The sequence below is a fragment of the Stenella coeruleoalba genome (assembly GCF_951394435.1).
Source record: "Stenella coeruleoalba genome assembly, chromosome: 2".
Taxonomy (NCBI): domain Eukaryota; kingdom Metazoa; phylum Chordata; class Mammalia; order Artiodactyla; family Delphinidae; genus Stenella; species Stenella coeruleoalba.
The window spans coordinates 179,085,541-179,108,007 of record NC_137147.1 but is presented as its reverse complement, the minus strand read 5'-3'; the positions used below and the strand labels follow the sequence as shown (position 1 = coordinate 179,108,007).

The 22,467-nt window shown below is 41.8% G+C and overlaps 1 protein-coding gene across 1 annotated transcript in view; it reads right to left on the bottom strand.

The window, feature by feature from the left end:
- Positions 1–18,010, bottom strand: part of KIF5B (kinesin family member 5B) — a 45,791-nt gene extending 27,781 nt beyond the window's left edge. Inside the window, exons 1-8 of the mRNA XM_079913787.1 lie at positions 17,454–18,010; positions 10,709–10,796; positions 2,958–3,031; positions 1,855–1,959; positions 1,317–1,365; positions 739–794; positions 567–654; positions 280–404 (exon numbers count right to left, since the gene is read on the bottom strand). Of these exons, the coding sequence (XP_079769913.1) occupies positions 280–404; positions 567–654; positions 739–794; positions 1,317–1,365; positions 1,855–1,959; positions 2,958–3,031; positions 10,709–10,796; positions 17,454–17,579 (711 nt within the window). The 5' untranslated portion in view covers positions 17,580–18,010. The remainder of the gene's footprint in view (positions 1–279; positions 405–566; positions 655–738; positions 795–1,316; positions 1,366–1,854; positions 1,960–2,957; positions 3,032–10,708; positions 10,797–17,453) is intronic.
- Positions 18,011–22,467: the final 4,457 nt, after the last annotated feature.

Here is a 22,467-nt window from a genome sequence, read left to right as displayed (position 1 = left end):
CCTAGTAAAATTCTTAATGACATACACTCAACACATTCTCAATAAAAGTACACATCTTAAGTCAAGGATAACACTTATTGGTTGAACTGGACTGTGGCCCAAATGACAGTAAATTTGTAATGACAAAGCATTGGCATAAATGCTTGTAACTCTCAAAAATGCTACCAAATTCAATTTGATATACATTTTCAATATATAACAATAAACAATGCAAAAGCCCAAATCTGAGTTAAAGTTCGTAAAAATGCTTAGACATCTATCAGAATATAAAGATTTTACCTTTTCACTACCAGCTAAATCAACCAGATAAAGTTTTCCACTCAGCTTTTGTTCCGTTTGCGTGTTCTCTTGTTTTACATTAATAAGAAATATACTGTGACTCCTAGAGCTATGTTCATTCATATCTGCAAAGAAACCACACAAACAACTATCAACAAACACGGCTCTCCCTTACTAATAATTTCTACAGCATTATTTCACCTAAGAAAAATCTTACAATTAATCAACTTGATAGATATTTTAAGGCAGTTTGTACGTTAACTAGTGTTTATACATAGGCTACTTACTTGTAACCGCTACGTGTCTGTTGGATTTTCCTTCATCTATGGTGTCCATAACTTCATCTGGACTACATACGAAACGCTCTGTACACCCCTGTAAAACAAATGTTTAAAGTATGTCACTATCCTAAAAAAATGTTATTGTAGGGCTTTTCTAAATATTCTGTATTATACATACCTTTACATAGGGAACTCGGTTTTTATCTTCATGAACTGAAAGATTGGTCTTTGAAACTGAAAAAGAAAAATAAATAACATTAACAACATTTCCCTAAACTCTAACACTGGCTGTGAAATAGTCAATCAACTGTTTCTCTCCCCAAGCAGCCTAATAATAATACATAAACTTCAAAAATATGTAGATATCACTATAAAAGCAAAAGCCTATAGAAACAGTAGGAGATTTATATAGAAACCAATGCAGTAATATAGAATTTTAGGTCCAGGCCAACGTCTGCCACCCACATTCTGGAGTGGTTCAATGGTTTGCCAAGGACAGTGTCTCTGACCGACAGCTGACAGATGATGAGCACTCAAGACTCAGGCTCCCGGACTCTAGTCCAATGTGCTAATTACTACTTACAAAGCGCCCACAATATATGCTTTCAATAAGTCCAAAGGCATTCAATTAAAACTTTTTCCTATAATTTAAGTCAATTTCATATAGACTACTCAGAAATGGTCTCACATTTACTACTAAAAAAAAGCAGTATGTGGTATATTGAAAAACGATCGAAGAGCAAGAATTTAACTTACCATCTAACAGGTCCCTTATCTTATCCAAATAAATTTCAAAATATGAAACCTAAAGGGCAGAGGGAATAAAGGAAAAGAAAAATCAACCACTTAAAATTACAAAGTAATTTATTCACCTATTCATTAAATATTTACTGGGGTCTGAGTTCCAGGTACCATCTAGACTACAGGGACAACTCAGCCACAGCTCTTATTCTAATGAGAAGCCCTAAATCCACCAAACCCCTTATGTAACTAAAGTACATTTTCCACTCTGTATCTTCTCCTAAAATTAGACAATTAGGTGTAATTAGTCACAACTTTTGAGCTTTGTAGCCAAACTCCCTTATCTTACAGAGAAGGCAGCTAAGGCAAGAGAGGCTCAGCTTACTTGTTTACCATGGCAGATGAGGGATCTGAGTTTACTAATTCTAATAATCTTTCAGCTACACCTGCCTGTAAGATAATTTTTAAAATATTTAAGAATACTTTTTTAAAAGTACTGAACAGAATTATTCTAGGAATAAAATAAAATACAACCTTTCCCCAATGATTTTACCTTAATATGAAATTCCAAATTTTCATCCATGGAGTAAATATAATTAAAAATATCTTGCACTATTCTTGGAATAATTCCCATGCCTTCTGGATCATGAAGTTTACCCTAAACAGAAAACAAAACCAGTTCTTAAACAAACTGTAACATACAAATTAAAAAGCAAAACTTTTAATCTATAATTTACAGTCAACAGAGGATAGGAATTCTAATTGTTGCAATTTTTTGTGAAACAAAATGTGGCTGTACAAAATACCTAAAAAAACCTAATTTAACTGTTACATATTTTCGTAAGTTACACATAAATAATATATGCCAACCGTATGGGTTACCAACTGATCTTAGCCTTTTATTTAATTGTTAGATCAGATTATGCACATTTGTAAATGAACACATTCTAGGAAAATGTTTGTTAGTTGCTCAGCATATAAATCTGCATTGTTGCATCTACTTCAAGTCAAATTCATCCACATGCTAGGAATGTGCTTGTTCTCTGACGTTATGGAAATGAGTAACATGAGTGACACTAAAATAAGCCAGTCATTTACTTTATATGGAATGCTCAGATAAATGATAAAAGCAGATACTCTGTAGCAGTGGCAGAAAATTACAGGCTGTGTTCTAGAAGCAAAGCTTGAGCAGGTTCACATTTATTATTAACAGCAGCTCTGATAATTTTGGAGACCTTCTTATGAGAGAAGAGGGGCAAGTATTTGGCTGGGGGTGGGGAAACAGGACGGACACATGGACACGACCAAGGAGAGGAGGAAAAAATTAAGTGCTCTGAATAGAACTGAAAGTACACAAACATTAAAAATTTCCCATTATAAGGTGACAGAGAATTCTTACTTAATTCTAAAACATTCATAATTTTGTGGTTATGTGGATAAAACAAAGCTAGATATAATTTCAAATATACGGTTTCACCATTCAAACTCAGGAACTGATTAGACTGCAACAACGATGTTACTCATGTATAACGTGTATGAGACAAAGCAATAGAGTAAATAAAGCTGTTTAAGCGTATGGTAAAACGATGTCACAAATAACGAATGAGTGCCCTGTGCACAGCAAACTACATCTAAGTACAGACTGTGAGATGTTACCTCCATTGTGTGTGTCTTCCCGGAGGAGGTTTGTCCATATGCAAATATGGTTCCATTGTAGCCCTCAAGCACATCTATGAAAAAATCAGAGATTTTATACATTAGGGATTTTTTTCCCCTTAAGCAAGGCATTAAAGGAAACTAGAATATATTAATAGTAATCCTCTTAGTGATGATTCACCTAAGGAATTCCTTTCTCTCCAGCCCAGATCACTTTCTGTTGTCGGGAAGAAGGAAATTTTAAATTCCACTGCTTATAATCATCTCTCCTGTCAATGTACATCTCAGACGTCATTACACCTGTGTTCCAAAGCTTTATGTGACCGAAAAGAAAAACAGTGCTCTGGCAGCTTGCATACAGATATGAAATAGCTTTTAGAAGTAGGACTGATTGGTGGTTAACTGGTGGTTAAGCCTCACAAACCCACACAACATACCTCCTTATACCAAGTGTAACAAGCCCAGTCCCACTTCAAAACCGATTATCAGGGAGGTCCCGTGGAATTTAAAAAAAAAACAGCGAAAAACTTTTCTAGCCCTTTGTGTATCCTAAGGCCTACCATTAACATTTAAGCATCTTCCTTTACTAGGCTAAAGGGGGGGTTGGGAGGGATGTGAGTGAACAAGGTGACCTTCTAATTTCCAGTTTTCAGGGATTCAGTATGTTTTGTTTGGTTTGGTTTGGTTTTTGTTTTTGTTTGTTTTGGTAAAAAGAAAGGTACTATAAAATTACATTCTAGGACTTCCCTGGTGGCGCAGTGGTTAAGAACCCCCCTGCCAATGCAGGGGACATGGGTTCCAGCCCTGGTCCAGGAAGATCCCACATGCCATGGAGCAACTAAGCCCGTGCACCACAACTACCGAGCCTACACTCTAGAGCCTGCGAGCCACAACTACTGAAGCCTGCACACCTAGAGCCCGTGCTCCACAACAAGAGAAGCCACCACAATGAGAAGCCCGCGCACCGCAATGAAGAGTAGCCCCCACTCGCCACAACTAGAGAAAGCCTGTGCGCAGCAACGAAGATCCAACGCAGCCAAAAATAAATAAATAAATTTATATATATATATATATATATATTTACATTCTATTTTAGAGGAAGCCAAAGTAAAAAGAGAAACGTCAGTTGGAAATAGCAGATGTTAACAGTGGAAAGTAAACCTGCAGTAAGCAAGTCAATTCTTGTCTTTTTTTTTAATTGATTATTTTAAAAAGGAAGAAGAAAAAAGAAAAGAAAAGAAATTTTTAAAGGTCCCAACGTTGGGCACAGCTAACTAGATAACAGATTTGCTACAGAAATATTTAATAAGGAAAAGAAGGTATTAGTACTTCTTACTTCCCTGGGAAGATTTTAGGAGATTTCAAACATTTGAAACTTTCATTCAAAATCTTTTCAGTTTTATGAAGGGAAGCAAAATAACTTCAAGAATCACATTTAAAACAGATAAGACTGGACTTCCCTGGTGGCACAGTGGTTAAGAATCCACCTGCCAATGCAGGGGACACAGGTTCGAGCCCTAGTCTGGGAAGATCCCACATGCCGTTGAGGAGCTAAGCCCGCAAGCCACAACTGCTGAGCCTGCGCTCTAGAGCCCATACTCCGCAACAAGAGAAGCCACCGCAATGAGAAGCCCCGCGCACCACAACGAACAGTAGCCCCCGCAAGCCGCAACTAGAGAAAGTCTGCGCGCAACAATGAAGACCCAACGCAGCCAAAAATAAATAAAAATATGGTACATTTGTTACAATTACCAAAGCAATATAAAAAAATTTAAAAAAGAATAAAATAGATAAGATTACAATATTTCTGTAATTCTGAAGAAGCAATCACCTGGGGGAAAAAAAAGCACCAGACCCTTTCCAATCCACTTCCTTTACATATAATTGTTCTCAGCCTGTTGGTATCATACCCTCTGCTTAAGATCTTTTAATCAATCACATAAAACCTAATTTTGTTAGATCTATACATGAAAGGTTCATTCATGATATGATCCAATTACCTAGCAACTACCACAATAAGTACTTAATAAATACTGGTAGGTGAATGAGTAAGTGACCTTCCCAGGATCATGTTAGTAGCATATGTCTATAGGATATTACGGTAATTTTGTGTTAGGTGAAATACATCATATGAGGGCTCATAGGATAATCAATGTATGCCACATGTCTGTATTTGGGACTTCAAGCAAAACTTAAAAATTTTATATGATTACAGAGATTACGGAATAGTCAACGTTCAAGTATTTGCTCAGCACTACGACCTAGGCTCTCTGTTCTGGGAGCAGGGATGTAACAGTGACTAGGTGGTTTCTAGAGGCACCAGGCTATAATTAAAGTAATAACTGTTATTAATTAGGAAAATAATAATCCCTTCTTGCCTACCTTCAAATCCATTCCTGACCTTTGCTTTCTATAGTGATTTAACTGCCAACACTTTATTATGAAAAAGTCTAAACATACAGAAAAACGGAATGAATTTTACAGTGAACACCCCTATAACCACTACCAAGATTCTATCATTAACTTATCATTTTACTGTTTGCCTTAATCATCTTAATCTGTCTTATTTATTTAATGCATTTCAAAGTGAACTGCAGACTTCATTTCCACCTAAATACTCCAGCATGCATACACCATTGGCTGGAATTCAGTGTTCTGCAGTTTTATTCTTCAGAGATAAAATTTACGTACAATGAAATGCACATATCTTAAAATTACAGTTCTTTTAAACACACACACACACACAAATATAATACTCATCTCTTTGAAAATCCCAGAAAGCACACACCTGTAATCAGATAAAATTAGGCACCTTTGGAACTGGCTCTTTTTTGCCTATTCAGCTCCATCTCCCATCATCCTTCCCCTCACACTGCTGTTTTTGTTGGTAAAAATGGTTGAATCTGACAATTTAATACGGTTCAACGTCACAGTCATATCATAATGTATGTTCTTCCCTACAGAGGTGATACTTTTCTCATGTGGGCTGCCTCAGTTAGCCCACATGCATCTCTCTGTCTGGAGTAAATCCCTCACTCTCCCTCCCACTCTTGTGCATCCTTAAGACTAGCTTAGGCTTTACTTCTCTCCAACCCAATTCCACCCCCAAACGAATCTGGGAGAGTCCCAAGGTGTTCTTGTAGCATCTGCATTTAATCATAATACTGATCACTGTGTATTGCAACCATCAGTTTACTTGTCTGCCTTCCTCACTAGCCTGTAAAATCCTTGAGGCCAGGGCTGTGTTTAACCCCTAGCACAGTGCCTGGCACTTAGTAGGAACTCAAATGCTTGCTGAATGATTACTACTATTACTCACACAGCATCTTTCTAAAGCGTCCCTCCCCTTCTATAATATACTTTTGCCTTTCTTGTGAGAAACAGACAGAGGTGGAACTATGGACAAATATTACTTTCATACTTTGTAAACAAGAAAAACGTATTTAGCAAGTGAAGGAACAGCTTATCACCTTCTAAAAGTCACTTAATCTCTCTGAACTTCAGCTTCCTTATCGGCAGAATGTCTGCTTAGGGGAAGGCTGTGAGAATTAGAAGTCATCATATAAAATTATTACTGCTGGGCTTCCCTGGTGGCGGTAAATGCCGCAGAGCAACTGAGCCCACGTGCCACAACTACGGAGCCTGCGCTCTAGAGCCTGTGAGCCACAACTACTGAAGCCTGCGTGCCTAGAGCCCGCGCTCCGCAACAAGAGAAGCCACCACAGCGAGAAGCCCGTGCACTGCAATGAAGAGTAGCCCCTGCTCGCCACAACTAGAGAAAGCCCGTGCACAGCAAAGAAGACCCAACACAGCCAAAAATAAATAAATAAAATAAATAAATTTTTAAAATATATACATTACTGCTAACATTTGAAAGCATTATGTGCCAGGCTCTGATAATCTTTCATATATGAATGTACTTAATCCTCACAAAACCCTATGGAAGGTACTATTTTTAGTCCCATTTTATAGATGAGGAAACTGAGAAACTGTGGCCTACAGTTCCACAGCCAGTAAGATAGAGCTGGGATGCAAACCCAGACAGTCTTGGTTCCAAAGACAAGCTCTTAACTACTACATTATATTCTCAAGGAACAGAGGAACCAAAACAAATACATGGCAGGCTACACCTGGAAATATTAAGGTGGATACAGTGGCACACAGTCCAGGTCAGGAAGCTATGGTGGGAAACTGGGGACTCCCTGGAGGCCTGGTAAGATGCCTGGCATATAGCAAATATTGAATAAATGACAATTACTTTATACCAGGGAAACCAACTTGTAGACATCACTCGGGTTCAGAGTTCAAGAGAATACAAGTGGATAAAGCATGCTCAAAAGAAAACAAAAAAAAATCTATCTGACGAATCTACAAAAAGGAAAAGGTAACAGCCCTATACGTAAGTTATATACTTGTACAGAAATTTATGAAACAATGCAACCTCGGTGGGCTGTCAGGAGCCCAGAGCACACAAGCTGCTCTCACCTCAGTCCCGGCAGCTTGCTCATCGAATCCACATCTCAGAACAAATACCAGCCCACCCATCGTTTTGCCAGTTCTTGCCTACCAGTTTCTTACCATGGCTGTCCACTCGACCTGTGTGCCAGTGAATAGCCCAAGTCCAGCGTGCCACGTATTTAACTGCTTTCCTGCCCTGACACCTCACCTAGCCCCCACCCCCATCACTCTCCTTAAAGCTACGTGTTTACTGGCAACTCCGCCACGTTTGTGTCTTGTCCAGGGCAAGTCAGTACTTTTTCATGAATCATCTTTTAAAATCCTCACAGTACCCTTATTTTGCAGCAGAGGAAATGGAGACTTAGAAAGGCTGGCGAACTTGCTACAAGTCACAAGCTAGAAAGTGGCAGAGTCTAGACTTCAACCTAGGTTTGTCTGATTCCAAAGTCTATGCTCTTAACCATACTGCAAAGAAGGGAACTGCTATCCAGAACTCGGTTCCCAACAGTAAAGCAGGAATCTGCTGGTAAAAGGTAAAAAGTATCAAAATGTTGAGAAAAGGAGAGAGATTTCAAAAAAAGAATGATGTCATCTCAGAGTTGTAAATAGTAATGAAACAGTATAAAAGGTAGTAGAAACAAGTACACTAGATGTCAGGACCACAGACTGCAGAGTTCTGAGAAAGGTAGGTATGAGCCTATTGTTAAGAGGCTTCATAACTGAAGATGTACAAGAGATAAAAATCACTAGAACAGTATGAGAAAGGTAAAAGCCCAGGATAAGTGAGTCTTATAAAAACAAAACAAAATTAAAAAAAGGCCCTAAAGAGAGCTTTTAAAATATTCAGAAGTGAGTAGACCTGCACTGCCTAGAAAAGGTGACTATGTCAACAAATGATGTATTACCGTCTTCTACAACACCATCTGCAAAATGAACAATAGAAAAAACACTGCTGAGAGCGGCTTCGGGTCTGAGGTGGGTAGGATGGCCAAAGAATGGCTTTAAATGAGCCCAAGTTTCTAGTTGTAAGAGGATTACATCCCATGGATAAAAATTTCACAAAAGCCACAGGGAATGGAGGTAAAAGATGACTAACTTGTAAATGCTACACTCGTTTTCTAAAAGCAAAAAGTCAATCGATTCTGGGAACCTCAGACAAATGTACCAAAATTTCACTGAGGAAAAGCTATGGCTGAACTAATCTCATTTCCTGTTTGGGTCACTCAACTAGTACTTTGGGGGAACACCAGAGTCATGCACCATGATTTCACAAAAGGATGCAAGCTTTTCATCATATTCTTGTGGATACGTTGGTAAGCTAAGAACTAGACAACTGTACAGGTAAGAGAATCTGAAGTTGGTTAAATACCAAGTATGATTTAATAACTGCCAACAAACTTGTTCCATTTTTAGAAGATTAGGCTAAGAACCATGGCCCATTAAGTGCTTTATAAATGATTCATAGTAATACTTTCCAAACTCCACTGTGCGTAAATAAAGATCTTAAAAAAAAGCCTTCAATATCCTTGTCACCATAACAGACATTAAAACATGCTGATAGCCAACTCAGATCCCTTGTAAGACAACTGTAAAAACAAAACTCAAAATAGGATTATGAGCTAAAATGAACAAAATGGAATCTGCACTTTAAAGGCCTGTGCAGATGCCAGATGAAAAAAATATGCAATGCTGGTTCTATGCCTGATGAAAAAAACTCCAATATTTAAGTGTGGATTGGGGTCTAACGTTGGCTGCAGCAGATGTGAAAAAGATTCATACATTTAAACTGCCCATGAATTCACGAATCAACAACTTCATGTTATTAAAAAAGCAATCTTTTGCTATACTGACGACAAAAGTAAGTCAAAATCAAAGAATGTAGTATAATTGCGTTCCATGACAGATCCATCTGGAAAACTATTTGATGCTTACAACAAAAGATGACACTGCCTGTTCCTCTTTCTTGCAGTCGTTTACAGAATCACCCATTAATTCTCCCTCCAGTCCACCGTCTCTCACCAATTCCATACCTGTTGTAATTCTTGGTGGTTTCATGTCCACGTAGTGGGTGATCCCACAACTAGACGTCCATGTACTAGATGATACTCTGGCCTCTAGGTCCTTGAACCTTATTTTCTCCATGATATTATCCTTTTCTCCTTCCAATGCCAAGTCCATGGTCACACTCTAGACCTTTCATTACTAACTGCACTGCCTTCCTAACACCAAGTATCCACTTCCTTTTACTCCTTCTATTACCCTGATTCCAAAAAACCTTTGACTCCACTGAGACTATAACACACTAACCTTACCACCTTTTTTCACTGTCCCTTAAATCCTGCCTCCCCCACCCAGGCAGCTTAGATTCCAGGGTTCACCATTAGCAGCACTCTCGACTACATCGCTTGCCCTTCCCTCCCTCTTTTGTACTTGCCTGGCAAAATACAACTGGGTAAATTCAGCTCTCTGGCAGCTAACCACAAGTGGGCTCTTAACGTTGCCTGGCAATGCTGCCACACCTCCCTAATCCATTCACTTCCACACTGCTAGAAGACTCTGTACCTTTTCCTAGAACCTCCTCTCCCATCCTCACTCTCTGTGATGACTTCGCTCCCTACATCAGAGACAAACTGGAATTAATATGAAAAGAACATGTACGTTTTCCCGCCATCACACGAATGGACCTACTTCTATCCATAAACTCTACGTTTCCTCCTGTCACTAGATGAAATGTCTGTGCTCCTACTTAATCCTAACCTTCCACTTGATACTGAATCCCAACCCCTCTACGCTGGTGAACACTATAGGAAGACAGATGTTGCCTCAATCTCGTAAGTACTCTTTAACAATTAGACCTGTCAAAAAGTGCTATAAAGCATTTCACGAAGTAATGGCTATTTAATCATAAGATCCCTTTGATGTAAGATATTTCTGCAGTAACTGGAAGTAAGTCCAGATAATCACTTAACACCCCCTCAGCTCTAAGGTTCTATGGTTTTAGAAAACATAAACCTGAAAAATACCTTAGTATAGGTTAATAGTATTAACTGGAATGTACACACACTAGAATTCTCATAACACCCTTTAAAAGGTACTGTATATAAATTAGTTCATGGAATATGAGCAATAGATTTACTAACTATATTTGACCTTTTCATTATTTAAACAACCGCTGCAATTAACTAAAGGGAAAGGGAAGGTAAAATGAAAAAGAGAACGTTGGGTAAACAGGAGAGATCACAAACAAAATTTGACTTATTGCTGGAACAACTCAGCAGGTTAAATATATTTACCTTTAACAATCTTCTTTGCACAGTCATTATACACTTGCTCTTGAGATGTGTTTGACTGGAACACCCGGTCAAATGCATAAGGCTTGGACTGAAAAACAGAAACAAGGGTTTCAACTACACAGATTAAAGGTGAACAGACATTTCTAAGCTCCTTTAAAGATGTCATCATATATTTAACCTTCAAAATAGGATACCTACTATGCCTCACTTCATGTCACAGAATCTTTGCAGAAAGGACCTTAGGGCCCAAGAACAAATCCACTAGAATAAACTCCACAGAAACAAGCATGTCTGTTTTAGTCTTTGTTGTATTTCCAGAACCTAGCACAGAAATTAGCACTACTGTGGTGGGCAATCATATTGCTGAGTGAATTTTTATTTAATGCATATCTTTTCTGGCAGATATTGAGACCCTATTTTCAATACTAACATCATCTTGCAGATAAGGAATTAGAATTGTGAAAGGTCCAAAAGTTGTAAATGACAAAATTAAAATTCAAACCCAAATCTCCTGTCTTTCAGTTCAGGGCTCCTTCCACTATTCCATTCAGCTTTCAGTTTACTGCAACAGCATTTCAACCATTCATCCACTTAATAAGTATTTATGGAGTGCCGATTATGCCGGACACTATGCTAGAATGACGACCAAGACAGATTCATTCTCTGCTTTAGTGGAACCTAAGTAACAGTGGGGCAGACATCAGACAAATGGTCAAGTGACTAGAATTCCGACGGGCACAACGGAGTGCTAATGAAAGTGCTATGAGAGCACTTAGAGGAGAACCTGAGACTGGGGAAGGCAGAAGAATGCCAGAGACACACTCTGGAGAAGGGATGTTAAAGAACTCAAGAGTAAGTAGCACCCAGCTCACCGTCATTCTCTTCAATGTTACTCATGAGGGAGGGTGAGCATGGGGAAGTACTCCAGGCATTGGGAACAGGAGAGGCTGAAGGGAACTTGTAGCATTCAAGAAACCAAAGGATGTTGTAAGTTTGAAGTGCAAGGATACAAAAATCAAATGCAAATGTCAACACGGTGGAAAAGGCAAGTAACATCTTAGTGTTATTTTAAAAACAGTTTTGATTTTGTGGGCCCCTTAAAGGATCTTGGGGACACATTTAGAGAACTGCTGATGTAGCCTGAGAAGGAGCCAGAGACATGAAATGAATAAAATCAAGAGTATGATGTCCATGCAAGTCAAGGAAGAATTTTCAAGGAGGAAGTGATTGTGTCAAATTCAGCTGTGAGGACAAAGCAAAACTGAAAAGTATCCAACCACCACAAAGATCAGATTGGAAAAGGTTGAAAAAAGAATAGGAGGTAACTGAACAGAAATCTGGCTGTGACTCAAAGAAAGCTGTCTTTTAAGATAGACAAGACCTGAGCAAGTTTAAATGCTGGCAGGAACAATCTAGTACTCTAAGAGAGAAAGTGAGCATCTAAAGATGAGAGAGAGAGCAAGGGGATTCTGGTATTGAAAGTAAGTGTACGACGGCTCTCTAGTCTCTTCTTAAGTAAAGGAAGGGAGCTGGGCCCCAAAATAAACAATCATGACCCCAGAAATAATCCTTAACATTATCGAATACTTCCTAGGTCTCAGCTGAAAAAGACCATACTTTTTAGAAACTCTACCCCACAATTCCCCTCCCTAAAGCTTGGAACAACAATAAAGATGACGCAAACAGCCCCTAAAGACCTGTCTAAAGCCATTCCCAATTCCCTGTCCCCTTCTGGCCTCCCACCAGACAAGCTGGAAGCTAACCACCTGCTAGCGGAGTCTCCTTGCAAGTAGTGTCACATGACCCAGCTTTAGATACCATGAAGTGATGGTCTGCTGGGAGGTTTCAGAGAAGGGTTTTGTTTTCCTGATAAAAAGGACCGCCTCAGCTGAAGCTACCCTTTCTCCTTTCTGGAATGAAGGTCTGGAACTGGAACATCCATCTTGCAAACATGACAAATACGACAAGGGAAAGTCAATAACTTAGGATGATAGAGGGTAACAGAGTCAGCAAGTAGAACTAAAGGCCCATCTCCAGACTTCCTATGTGAGAAAAATAACCTCTTATTTATTTAAACCACTATTAGTTTGTTTTCCCTCTGCAGCTGAAAGCATTCCTGAAGGATATACTCAGATGACCTCACTTTGGCATCAATTAAATGTAGGCATCTCAATGGCTGCTTATTCTTTGGCTACGACATACATAAAAGTGTCCTTTTCCTAAGATTCTGAGACATTAACTAATCTACAGGTGTGGCTAATAAAAGATAATCTATTGTTTCACTGATTGTACAAGATGTATTCAAGATAAACAATTGTGAAAACAAACACAAGTACAGTCAAAATAACAGAAATAAACCATACTAATATTTTTTCTATCAAAAAGAAAGTAATTTTCCCTATTCATTTATCCAGCAAACATTTATTTAGCACCTTATAAGGTATCAGATATTGTAAATGAGTAACAATTTTAGAAATGATACTAATTAGTACAGAGAGTAGGGTTCAAAGAATAATAGAGGATAAGGCTGGATAGATTCTTGAATACTAAGTTAAACAGCTATATACTAGGATCGAATATAAGTGATCAAGTAATGTTAACTAAATCGAAATGGAGACCGCTTCTAGGGTTAAAGAACTCATGATTATTATTATTATTATTTTTTTTTTTTTTGCGGTACGCGGGCCTCTCACTGTTGTGGCCTCTCCCGTTGCGGAGCTCCAGATGTGCAGGCTCAGCGGCCATGGCTCACGGGCCCAGCCGCTCCGCAGCATGTGGGATCTTCCCGGACTGGGGCACGAACCCGTGTCCCCTGCATTGGCAGGCGGACTCCCAACCACTGCGCCACCAGGGAAGCACTCATGATTAATTTTACTTGCAAGAAACAAGTTAACAAAAAACAGGTAATAGTGTGACAAATGCATCTCTCCAAAATAAGGCAAATAATACTTTTTTTTGGGGGGGGGAGATTTTGTTTGTTTAATTTTTGGCTGTGTTGGGTCTTCGTTGCTGCGCGTGGACTTTCTCTAGTTGTGGCGAGCGAGGGCTACTCTTTGTTGCGGTGCGCGGGCTTCTCATTGTGTGGCTTCTCTTATTGCGGAGCACGGGCTCTAGGCGCACCGGCTTCAATAGCTGTGGCACGTGGGCTCTAGAGTGCAGGCTCAGTAGTTGTAGCTGATGCACATGCTTATTAGCTGCTCCGCGGCATGTGGGTTTTTCCTGGACCAGGGCTCGAACCCGTGTCCCCTGCATTGGCAGGCGGATTCTTAACCACTGTGCCACTAGGGAAGCCCTTACCTTAGATTTCTTAAGTGAAGTGGTTCCTATTTGAATCTGCACGGACCAGGCTGAACACCAAATTTGGTTACAAAGGACACCCTCTGGCAGGAATATGTCTTTCTCTGGAATTCTGAATAGTGATTTTCAGATAACATGGGATTACATCATATTAGATTTTCCTTAGTTAGATTCCTTAGATAGATTATGGGTGAACATTCCACAATTGTAAAGGTATATTATGATGGCTTCTTCTCTTTTAATTTTCGTATTTAAGGTAATCAGGATCAAACACCAAATCATCATACATTTGAAAGGGGAAATCGTGTTGTGCTAGAGGTAAGGAGCTGGGTCTAACTTCAATGAACTACAACAGCCTGTTTTGGGTTCTGTCCTCTACAGTATACCACATAAGGAACGATGATTAGTAAAGATGCTTAACGATGCAAATATGCACGTTCCACTTTCACGATGCATAAATAAATGTGGGAATAACTTTTTCTATTGATTTTTTTATTTGGTGTTTTCAGCAGGCTCCTTTGAACTATATAACCAGGTGTTGCCCTGGTCCCCCAGTTTTTGTGGATAACAAGTTTGCATATCTAAAGCAAATAGTTCTATCTGTATCATTCAAAGTTGTTCAAAAAAATAATGCATTTATTTCATTCAATATGTGATATTTATAGCACTTCACTGAGCACTTAATTACAAAAAAAAATCTGTACAAAGGCTGTAAAGCACAGAGAAACACTACAAGATTACATTGCCATGAGGTCACATTACATTAAAATCACTGATTATATGAGTAACAGGAAAAAAGTTTGGACAAAATATTGGAAACTGAATTTATAGGAAAATCAGAATCCTAAAAAATTATCTTCTACGTGAGCACTGATTACATGTACAATTCAGTTAACACTGTAAACTAAAATACTTATTTTTTTAATTTTGATTTAACCAGAAAGCTGTGTACAAAATGTTGTAAAATTGTTTAAGATAATTTAATTTAAAATGCTGCACTGCAGCAATTCCTTCTTAAACTATTTACTTTGAATCAGGATCAGGATCCAGTAAAATGAACAAAACAAACCATGGGATGACTTTTACCTGGAGATTTTCTAATTCCACCCCTCCTAGCTGCCCTTATAAATTCCCAGACAACTTTTTAAAAAGATAAAATAAAGCACTTTAAAAAACTGGGGGGGGGGGGAAGACCTCAGAGTAATTAATGACTTACTATATGCAAAACACTGGTTTCAGAAACTAATGAATTAAACATGTTGCCTTACACTTTTTAAAGCTGTATCACACTCAGTTTAATGTATTTTTGCTTATACTTAAACAAAAACAAACGACTAAAATGCTTACCAGTTTATCTAAAGGCCAACTGCACATTACTGATTCACAACTCAAATCACTCACCCATGATTTCTAATATTATCACTTAAATTTATTTAAATGCTAAGGAAACCTAAGTAAAGAAATTCAAAGGAAACAACCTAAAATAAACGTTATGCTTCCTGTGGTAATTGTTTATATTCTTTTAACTCTTTCCTCGAATCTTATGTCACATTTGGCCTGCGTTAGAAGGTTGCCTTCTAACCTAATCATAAAAGGTTTTGTGAATCCTAAATTCTATCATTCCAAAACATAAATCTTGATAATACTTATAGATTTGTGTAAATACGCATACAAAAAAATATCTGAAGTACTAAGACATTCTTACTACAAATCTGAAAGGAAGACAGCTTTGATGTCCAACCACTGTTGAGAGGCTGAATAACCATAAAAACTCTGTGAGAAACTAGCAGCCTACTAGTGTTTGCCAACTAACAACCCAGGCCTTGCAAGCCTCCTCTGATTCCACACACGCACAATGTATCACCCTAAACGAAAAGGATGACTACTTTCGTGCTTAACTTCTTGGCCTCACCACGATGTCATTTATAGCCTGAGTTTTTCTGTGCACTTGTTAACAAAGAACCAGCCTGACAGTCCTCACACAGTAGTAGCTGGCACTTGTTAGGAACCTAACGACTTGCTTGCCAAAGCCCTCCTGAGCTACGTGGAGCTATGACATCCATCTTCTAGAGCTGAACTTTGGGAACGTTCACATAAAAACTCTAAAGAACTTGAGTTCTGTCTTACATGTCAATGCTTTTCATCTTCAACGTTCCATCTCCCGTGATCCCTTTGTCTGGTTTCCAAATTAACTACCCAAACATATGCCAAATGTGGAATACCACTAGAGAAAAAGTCAACGTTATCACTGGGTAGCATGACGGCCATGTAGAAGCAAGTTCTGTCAAACGGCATCACCAAGAAAGATGACTTTCATTTCCAGTCACAGTTCACCGTTCTGTGGGCAGTATCTTGCCACCCATTTTAATCTCGAGCTGGGGATGTTATTTTCAGAGACCTTTCAATACCAGAGATCAGACCTCAAAAAAAAAAACAAAAACGAAAAAAGACAGATACCAACCCCACCTTACTTTCTGGTTCTCAGAAGTTGACAATGATCCGCCAAGCCTAGTCATGTCATGGTTTATACTACGAAGGACAGTATCTCACCATCCTCGGCATGTTATCAAGTTCTTCAAGGTAGCTCCTCACCGTAGACGTAGGAAGCTGACACTAACAAGAAACCTAGTTTACTGGTCCAATTTTACCTTTTTCTCAAAAAAACCTAGTTTACTGGCCCAATTTTACCTTTTTCTCAAAAAACTGGTCCAATTTTACCTTTTTCTCTTTTCCCTTTTTCTGTTATAATACTTTGATATACACACAAAAGAGTTCACACTCTTTCCCATACCGTTACCCCGTAAAACCCAATGAGAGTGACACTCATTTATGACCCAGAGCGAATCGGCCAGATCCGATGCAAGACGAAACGAAGTCGAGCGCTCCGAGTTCAAAAGACACCTACTTCTTTTCGCAGCCCTCCCCGTTCGCCGTGTGTAACTGTAAACCCGAAGGCGGGCTGGGCGACCACCGAGTGCACGGGTCCAACTGCGCTAGGTGCAGTTTCCCTTATCCCCGTAGGGGAGACGATGCAGTCTAACGCATACGGCTTTCCCCGAGACCACGCATCGTGACTATTTAAGGTACGGAGGGCAGGTCTCAGAGCTCAACGCGCCCGAATGGGAAGTCGTGGGGAGGCGGCGGCGCGACCCCCCGACAGCACCTGCACCAGGACCCGCAAGCGCACGCAAGCCGGCCCCGGTGCCCGCAACCCGCGCCCGCCCCGCCCCGCCCCGCCCCTCCCGCGCGCGCCCCAGGTGCGGGAGGGCCGCGGACCCAGGGCGGGTGCTTCCCGTCGCCGGCGCCGCAGACCAGGGCGGGGCGACCCAGGAGCACCCGAGGAGGCGCCGCGCCCCTCCCCGGGCCATCGGGGCCCCCAAAGCTCGCTCCCCGCTTCCCTGAACTCCAGGAGCGGCCGGGCCCGAAAGAGGGGGCTGGGGGCACTCACCGCGATCATGATCGTGTCTTCTCCCTGAAACTTGGCGATGTACTTATCGCCGCGGTTCACCTCGGACTCGTTCAGCGGTCTGAAGCGACACATCACTTTGATGTTGCACTCGGCCGGGTCCGCCATCTTCCTGGCTGCCGGGGCCGGAGGCCGGGAGCCACTCCCCGCCGCTCAGTCTTGGAGGAAACGGGCCGAGCCGAGGGGCTGGAGTCGCGAAGGCCGAGGGCCCGCGGTCCGCGGCGTCGCGCTTCCCCGGCGGAGCGGCCGGGACCGGGGCTGCAGCGCCCGCGCCGGCACCGTCGCCCGCAGGCTCACTTCCGACCCATCATGGCAGCCATGGCGGCGGCGCCGGGCGGCGGCGGCTCCTCAGCTTCTCCTTCACCGGCGGGGCAGGGTGCGGGGCTGGGGGATCCCGGAGACCGGGAACACGACCTCCTCTTTCTTCCTCGGAGAGAGCAGGCCACGCTCAGCGTCGGCCCACCCTGCTCTCCGCTCGCCGGTTCGCCCGCTACCGCCTACTCATTCCAGACTCCGCGGACGGGCGACGGGCGGTGGGAGGGGCGGCGCGGGGCGGGAGGAGCATTGCGCACGCGCGGCGGGCCCGGCGCCCCGGCGACCAATCCGCGCCCGCGCCGCCGCTCCGCGCCGGGGTCGCAGGGCCAAGTTTCCCGACGAGCACGCGCAGAGGGACCTGTGGATCCCGCCGGAGGATTCGCCGGAGTTGGCTGAAGCGCTAGCTTTATTTCCTTTAGAGTACAAGGGACTTGTTAAGACTGCTTGATGTTGTGGTTTAAGTAAAACACTGTATTCCTCTTGGGAAGTGTTTGCTTTCTATTTGGTCTGGAGATACATTGATTCCTAGCCCACCTTTTTAGAGCGCTTTGCCAGAAAAAGGAAAATTTGAATGAACGGCGGTACCTGGCTTCTGATTCAAGCGGTCGCTCATTCCCGAGAGAGTGGGTTGGGAAGACAGGACTTAGCAAGAAAAAGATTTCGTCTGAGTAATACAAGGTGCTGAAGAAATGTGGAACAGAAGGCCCTCGGGGAACTGGGGGTCCCAGTGACCCCGTCATAATCGTTATGGAACTCGTCAGTCTCGGTACCTGGAGTGTAAAGACGGAAGAACTGCAAAGACAACTAGAAACCCTTCTCTTGGTCCCCAGGATTTGTCTGTGAAGTGGAGGAATGTACTATGAAAGCCTCCGATGCTCTCTGTCCTCGCCCGATCGTCCCAATACCCCCAGAAATGAATCTAGAGTCCACAGATGCAGGTTTATTGATCCACGGTAATGGGGAGAGTTCGCATCTAAGAGCCCCGGGGCAGCTCACCAAACACAGAAAAAGATGGAGTTGTTACAGGACTTTCGGGGAAGTGTGGAGTTTAGGTAAAATTTAAATGAAGTTGTGTTTTGATCGGTCCCAACAACGCAGAGCTGTGAGTGGCATCATGTCTGGACTACAAGTGGACCCAAAGTCTCGTTTCCTTGGAACTACAAGGTTAAGATAGATGTGGAACGTTGTCTCCAGAAACCCCTTACCCACAGCTCTGCACCTGGCTTAGAAATCATTCAGGGCTGCCTCTCTGTGCCTGAGACTCTGCGGCAAGAGTGGGATGTTTTCTTCTTACTGATGTACTTTCAAGGGGCAATTTCTGATAGTCTGTGATTTTAGAAAACAATGTTTTCAGTAAGAAAGCAACAGTCACTCAAGGAGGTTGACGTGGCAGGTGGGTCACCAGTTTTCATCCTTCATAGCAGGGTCTCATAAAGCTTCTGTTCTCAGCCCTCTGCTCTGTTCTCTCCGAACTCCCTTCTTCAACAGTTGTTGGAATCTCTTATCTACAGCCCTGACCTTTTCACCTGTGTGACATTCCCATCTCTCCAGCGGCTTCTAGGCCACCTTTTTAGAATGCTGTACCTTAACCTCCAATTTAGCATTCCAGAGATGAAATTAATTATCCTCTGCTCCCTGGAAATACTGAGTGCAACTACTCAGCTCTCCATTTTTGATGACCAGCATCAGCGTTCTTCCATACTCCCAGGCTTAAAAAGTCCCAAGCACCTGTCATTCCAATGTTTCCCTCATCCCCTATACGTGCAGAAGAGAAACATGGGAATCTGTGTATCTGAAGTTCCTCAACTTCCATTCCACCAGTCCCGACTGTTCCCCAACTCAGAAGAGCTGAGGAATAATTGTTCCAGAGCAGTGATTTTCAGATTCTGCTCCGTGGAGTAGAGGATCCAAAGAAGTGACTCAGGAGGTTTCACGGGTCTGGTGACGGAATGGAGGTGGATGGAAAGGCTAAGCCGTGAAGCTCTGGGAACCTCTGCTGTTCAAGGTCCTTTTGTTGCCTTTCGACTCTCACCTTTCCCCTCTTCCTGCACGACAGATTCTGGAAGCTCAGGCTTTATGAAAACAAAATCCAGAAAGGGAAGTGTCTGCAAGAGTCTTCTGCTTTCGTGTCTGACATACACACTTCTCCTGTGCGAGGGAGCACAGAGTGTCTGACTGCAGAGAACCAGGAAGGAGAAGAAGGCTATGTGAGAAATAAAATCTTTCTTTTTCTTTTTTCTTTCTTTCTTTTTTTTTTTTGGCTGCACCGTGTGGCTTGCGGGAACTTAGTTCCCTGACCAGGGATTGAACCCAGGCCCTGGCAGTGAAAGCGCCGAATCCTAATCACTGGACCACCAGAGAATTCCCAAAACCAAAGTATTTCTACAAATTGCCCTATCACACGAGTGAGGACTATCAGGCAAAAGGGTTTAAGAAATATTTTCATAAGAAAATAAAAGAATGATTTTTTAAAAATGGTTCATCTCAGTTTTTCTTCCAAATATAGAAAAGACCACCATTATTCAACATTAGCAGTGAAACAGTAGGTTTCCTTGAGGGTATAGTTTGAGACTCACCAACGTAACTTTTTTCTTATGAAAATGTGAGTGGTACTTTCTCCTATACAGATTTTTTTTAAATTAACTAATTAATTTTTATCTGCGTTGGGTCGTTGTTGCTGTGCATGGGCTTTCTCTAATTGCAGTGAGCAGGGCAAGCAGGGGCCACTCTTCGTTGCGGTGCACAGGCTCTAGGCCCGCAGGCTTCAGTAGTTGTGGTGCATGGGCTTCAGTAGTTGTGGCTCATGGGCTCAGTAGTTGTGGCTCACGGGCTCTAGAGTGCAGGCTCAGTAGTCGTGACCCACGGGCTTAGTTGCTCTGCGGCATGTGGGATCTTCCCGGACCAGGGCTCGAACCCGTCTTCCCTGCATTGGCAGTTGGATTCTTAACCACTCCGCCACCAGGGAAGCCCCACCTATACAGTTTTAGAACATTAAGTCTCCACTGTTCAAGTTAACCTCCAAAGCATGTCCTCCAGTAAACCATGCCTACTTGGATCACACTGTTGTGTAGCCTCTCTCCTTGACTCTTGGCTGGCCCTTTTATTCACTTGTAAGCAGTACAAGGTGGCAGAAGTGTGATCCTGTGGGCTATCTGAAACTGGGTGAGAAGAAGCCTGTAGCTTCCACTTAGTTCTCTTGGAACACTCCTTCAGGGGCATCTGAAATGCCACATGAGAAGACCAATTACCCTGAGAACACCATGCTGGAGTCAATAGAACCCAGCTGATCCCAGCCTTCCAGCCATCCTCACCCAAGCACCAGACTTGTGAGGGAAACCACCTTGTACAGTCCAGACCAGCACACCCACCGCTTTAGTACCAGTGAGTAATCCCAGTTGGTACCCTTGGAGCAAAAGAATCACCCAGCTGAGGCCTGCCCAAATTCCTGACCCATGGAATCATGAGCTGTAATAAAATGGTTATTGTTTTAAGGCACTCAATTTTGAAAATTTGTTACATAGCAATAGATAACTGGAATAATCACCTACAACTTGGAACTTAAAATTTATCTCCTGGAAATAATCCTATAAAATGTTACTTATGTATAATAGGTGTATTTAGGTTGGACTGTATTTTAGAGTAATTATAAATAGTTGGAGGGGGTCTGAGAACATAACCACTGTTTATAACATTACTATAAGAAAATTTGTTTCATATTTAATGTGAAGTGACTTTTTAAAAAATGGGCGTTTAGAATAGGGAATTAGAGTATTTCTCTTTTTCAAATGTGTTCAGGAAATACCTGTTCCTTTCCATTGCCACTACTCATTCCTGGTCCATGGCCCTACTACTTCATGCTTATATTCCTCCAACACCTCCCAGCCTCTTTCACATTTGATCATTCAGGAAATACAGGTTGAGCTCCTATGAGCACCCAATAGGTGCTGGGGATGTAATGATGAAAAAGACTGAACAATTGCCTCCCATATCCACTAGTTGCATACAATTTTCAAATTAAATTTCCTAAAATACTGCTTTTATTACCTAATTTCATTTCTCAAGAATCTACAAGTCCCTTTTTTCTCAAACAAGTTCAAGTTCCTCTACTTAAATCCCAAGTCCTTCTTCCATCTGACTTCCCCTTATGTAAGCAGGATTTTCCCACTGTTCCACAACTTACTTTCTTGACTCCTGGCAACTGGCCATTTCACTGACCGCACCCCCCCCCCCCCCCGGCCCTTATAATGTGCTAATTTCAAGGTCATGTTGATCCCACCCTGAATGTCTCTCCCTTGTGTCATCCAAATCCTACCCATCTTTGGTCAAGTCTCCCCATCTGCAAATGGTTTTTCAGCACAGAATTATTTTACAGATCAGACAGAAAACCCCTGTACTGTATTTACTATCATAGTTTAATTCTTTAGGACATTTAAAATAATTTTTAATTAATTAATTTATTTATTTTTGGCTGCGTTGGGTCTTCGTTGCTGCACACGGGCTTCCTCTAGTTGCAGAGAGCGGGGGCTACTCTTTGTTGCGGTGCATGGGCTTCTCATTGCGGTGGCTTCTCTTGTTGCGGAGCACGGGCTCTAGGTGCATGGGCTTCAGTAGTTGTGGCATGTGGGCTTCAGTAGTTGTGGCTCGCGGGCTTAGTTACTCCACAGCAAGTGGGATCTTCCCA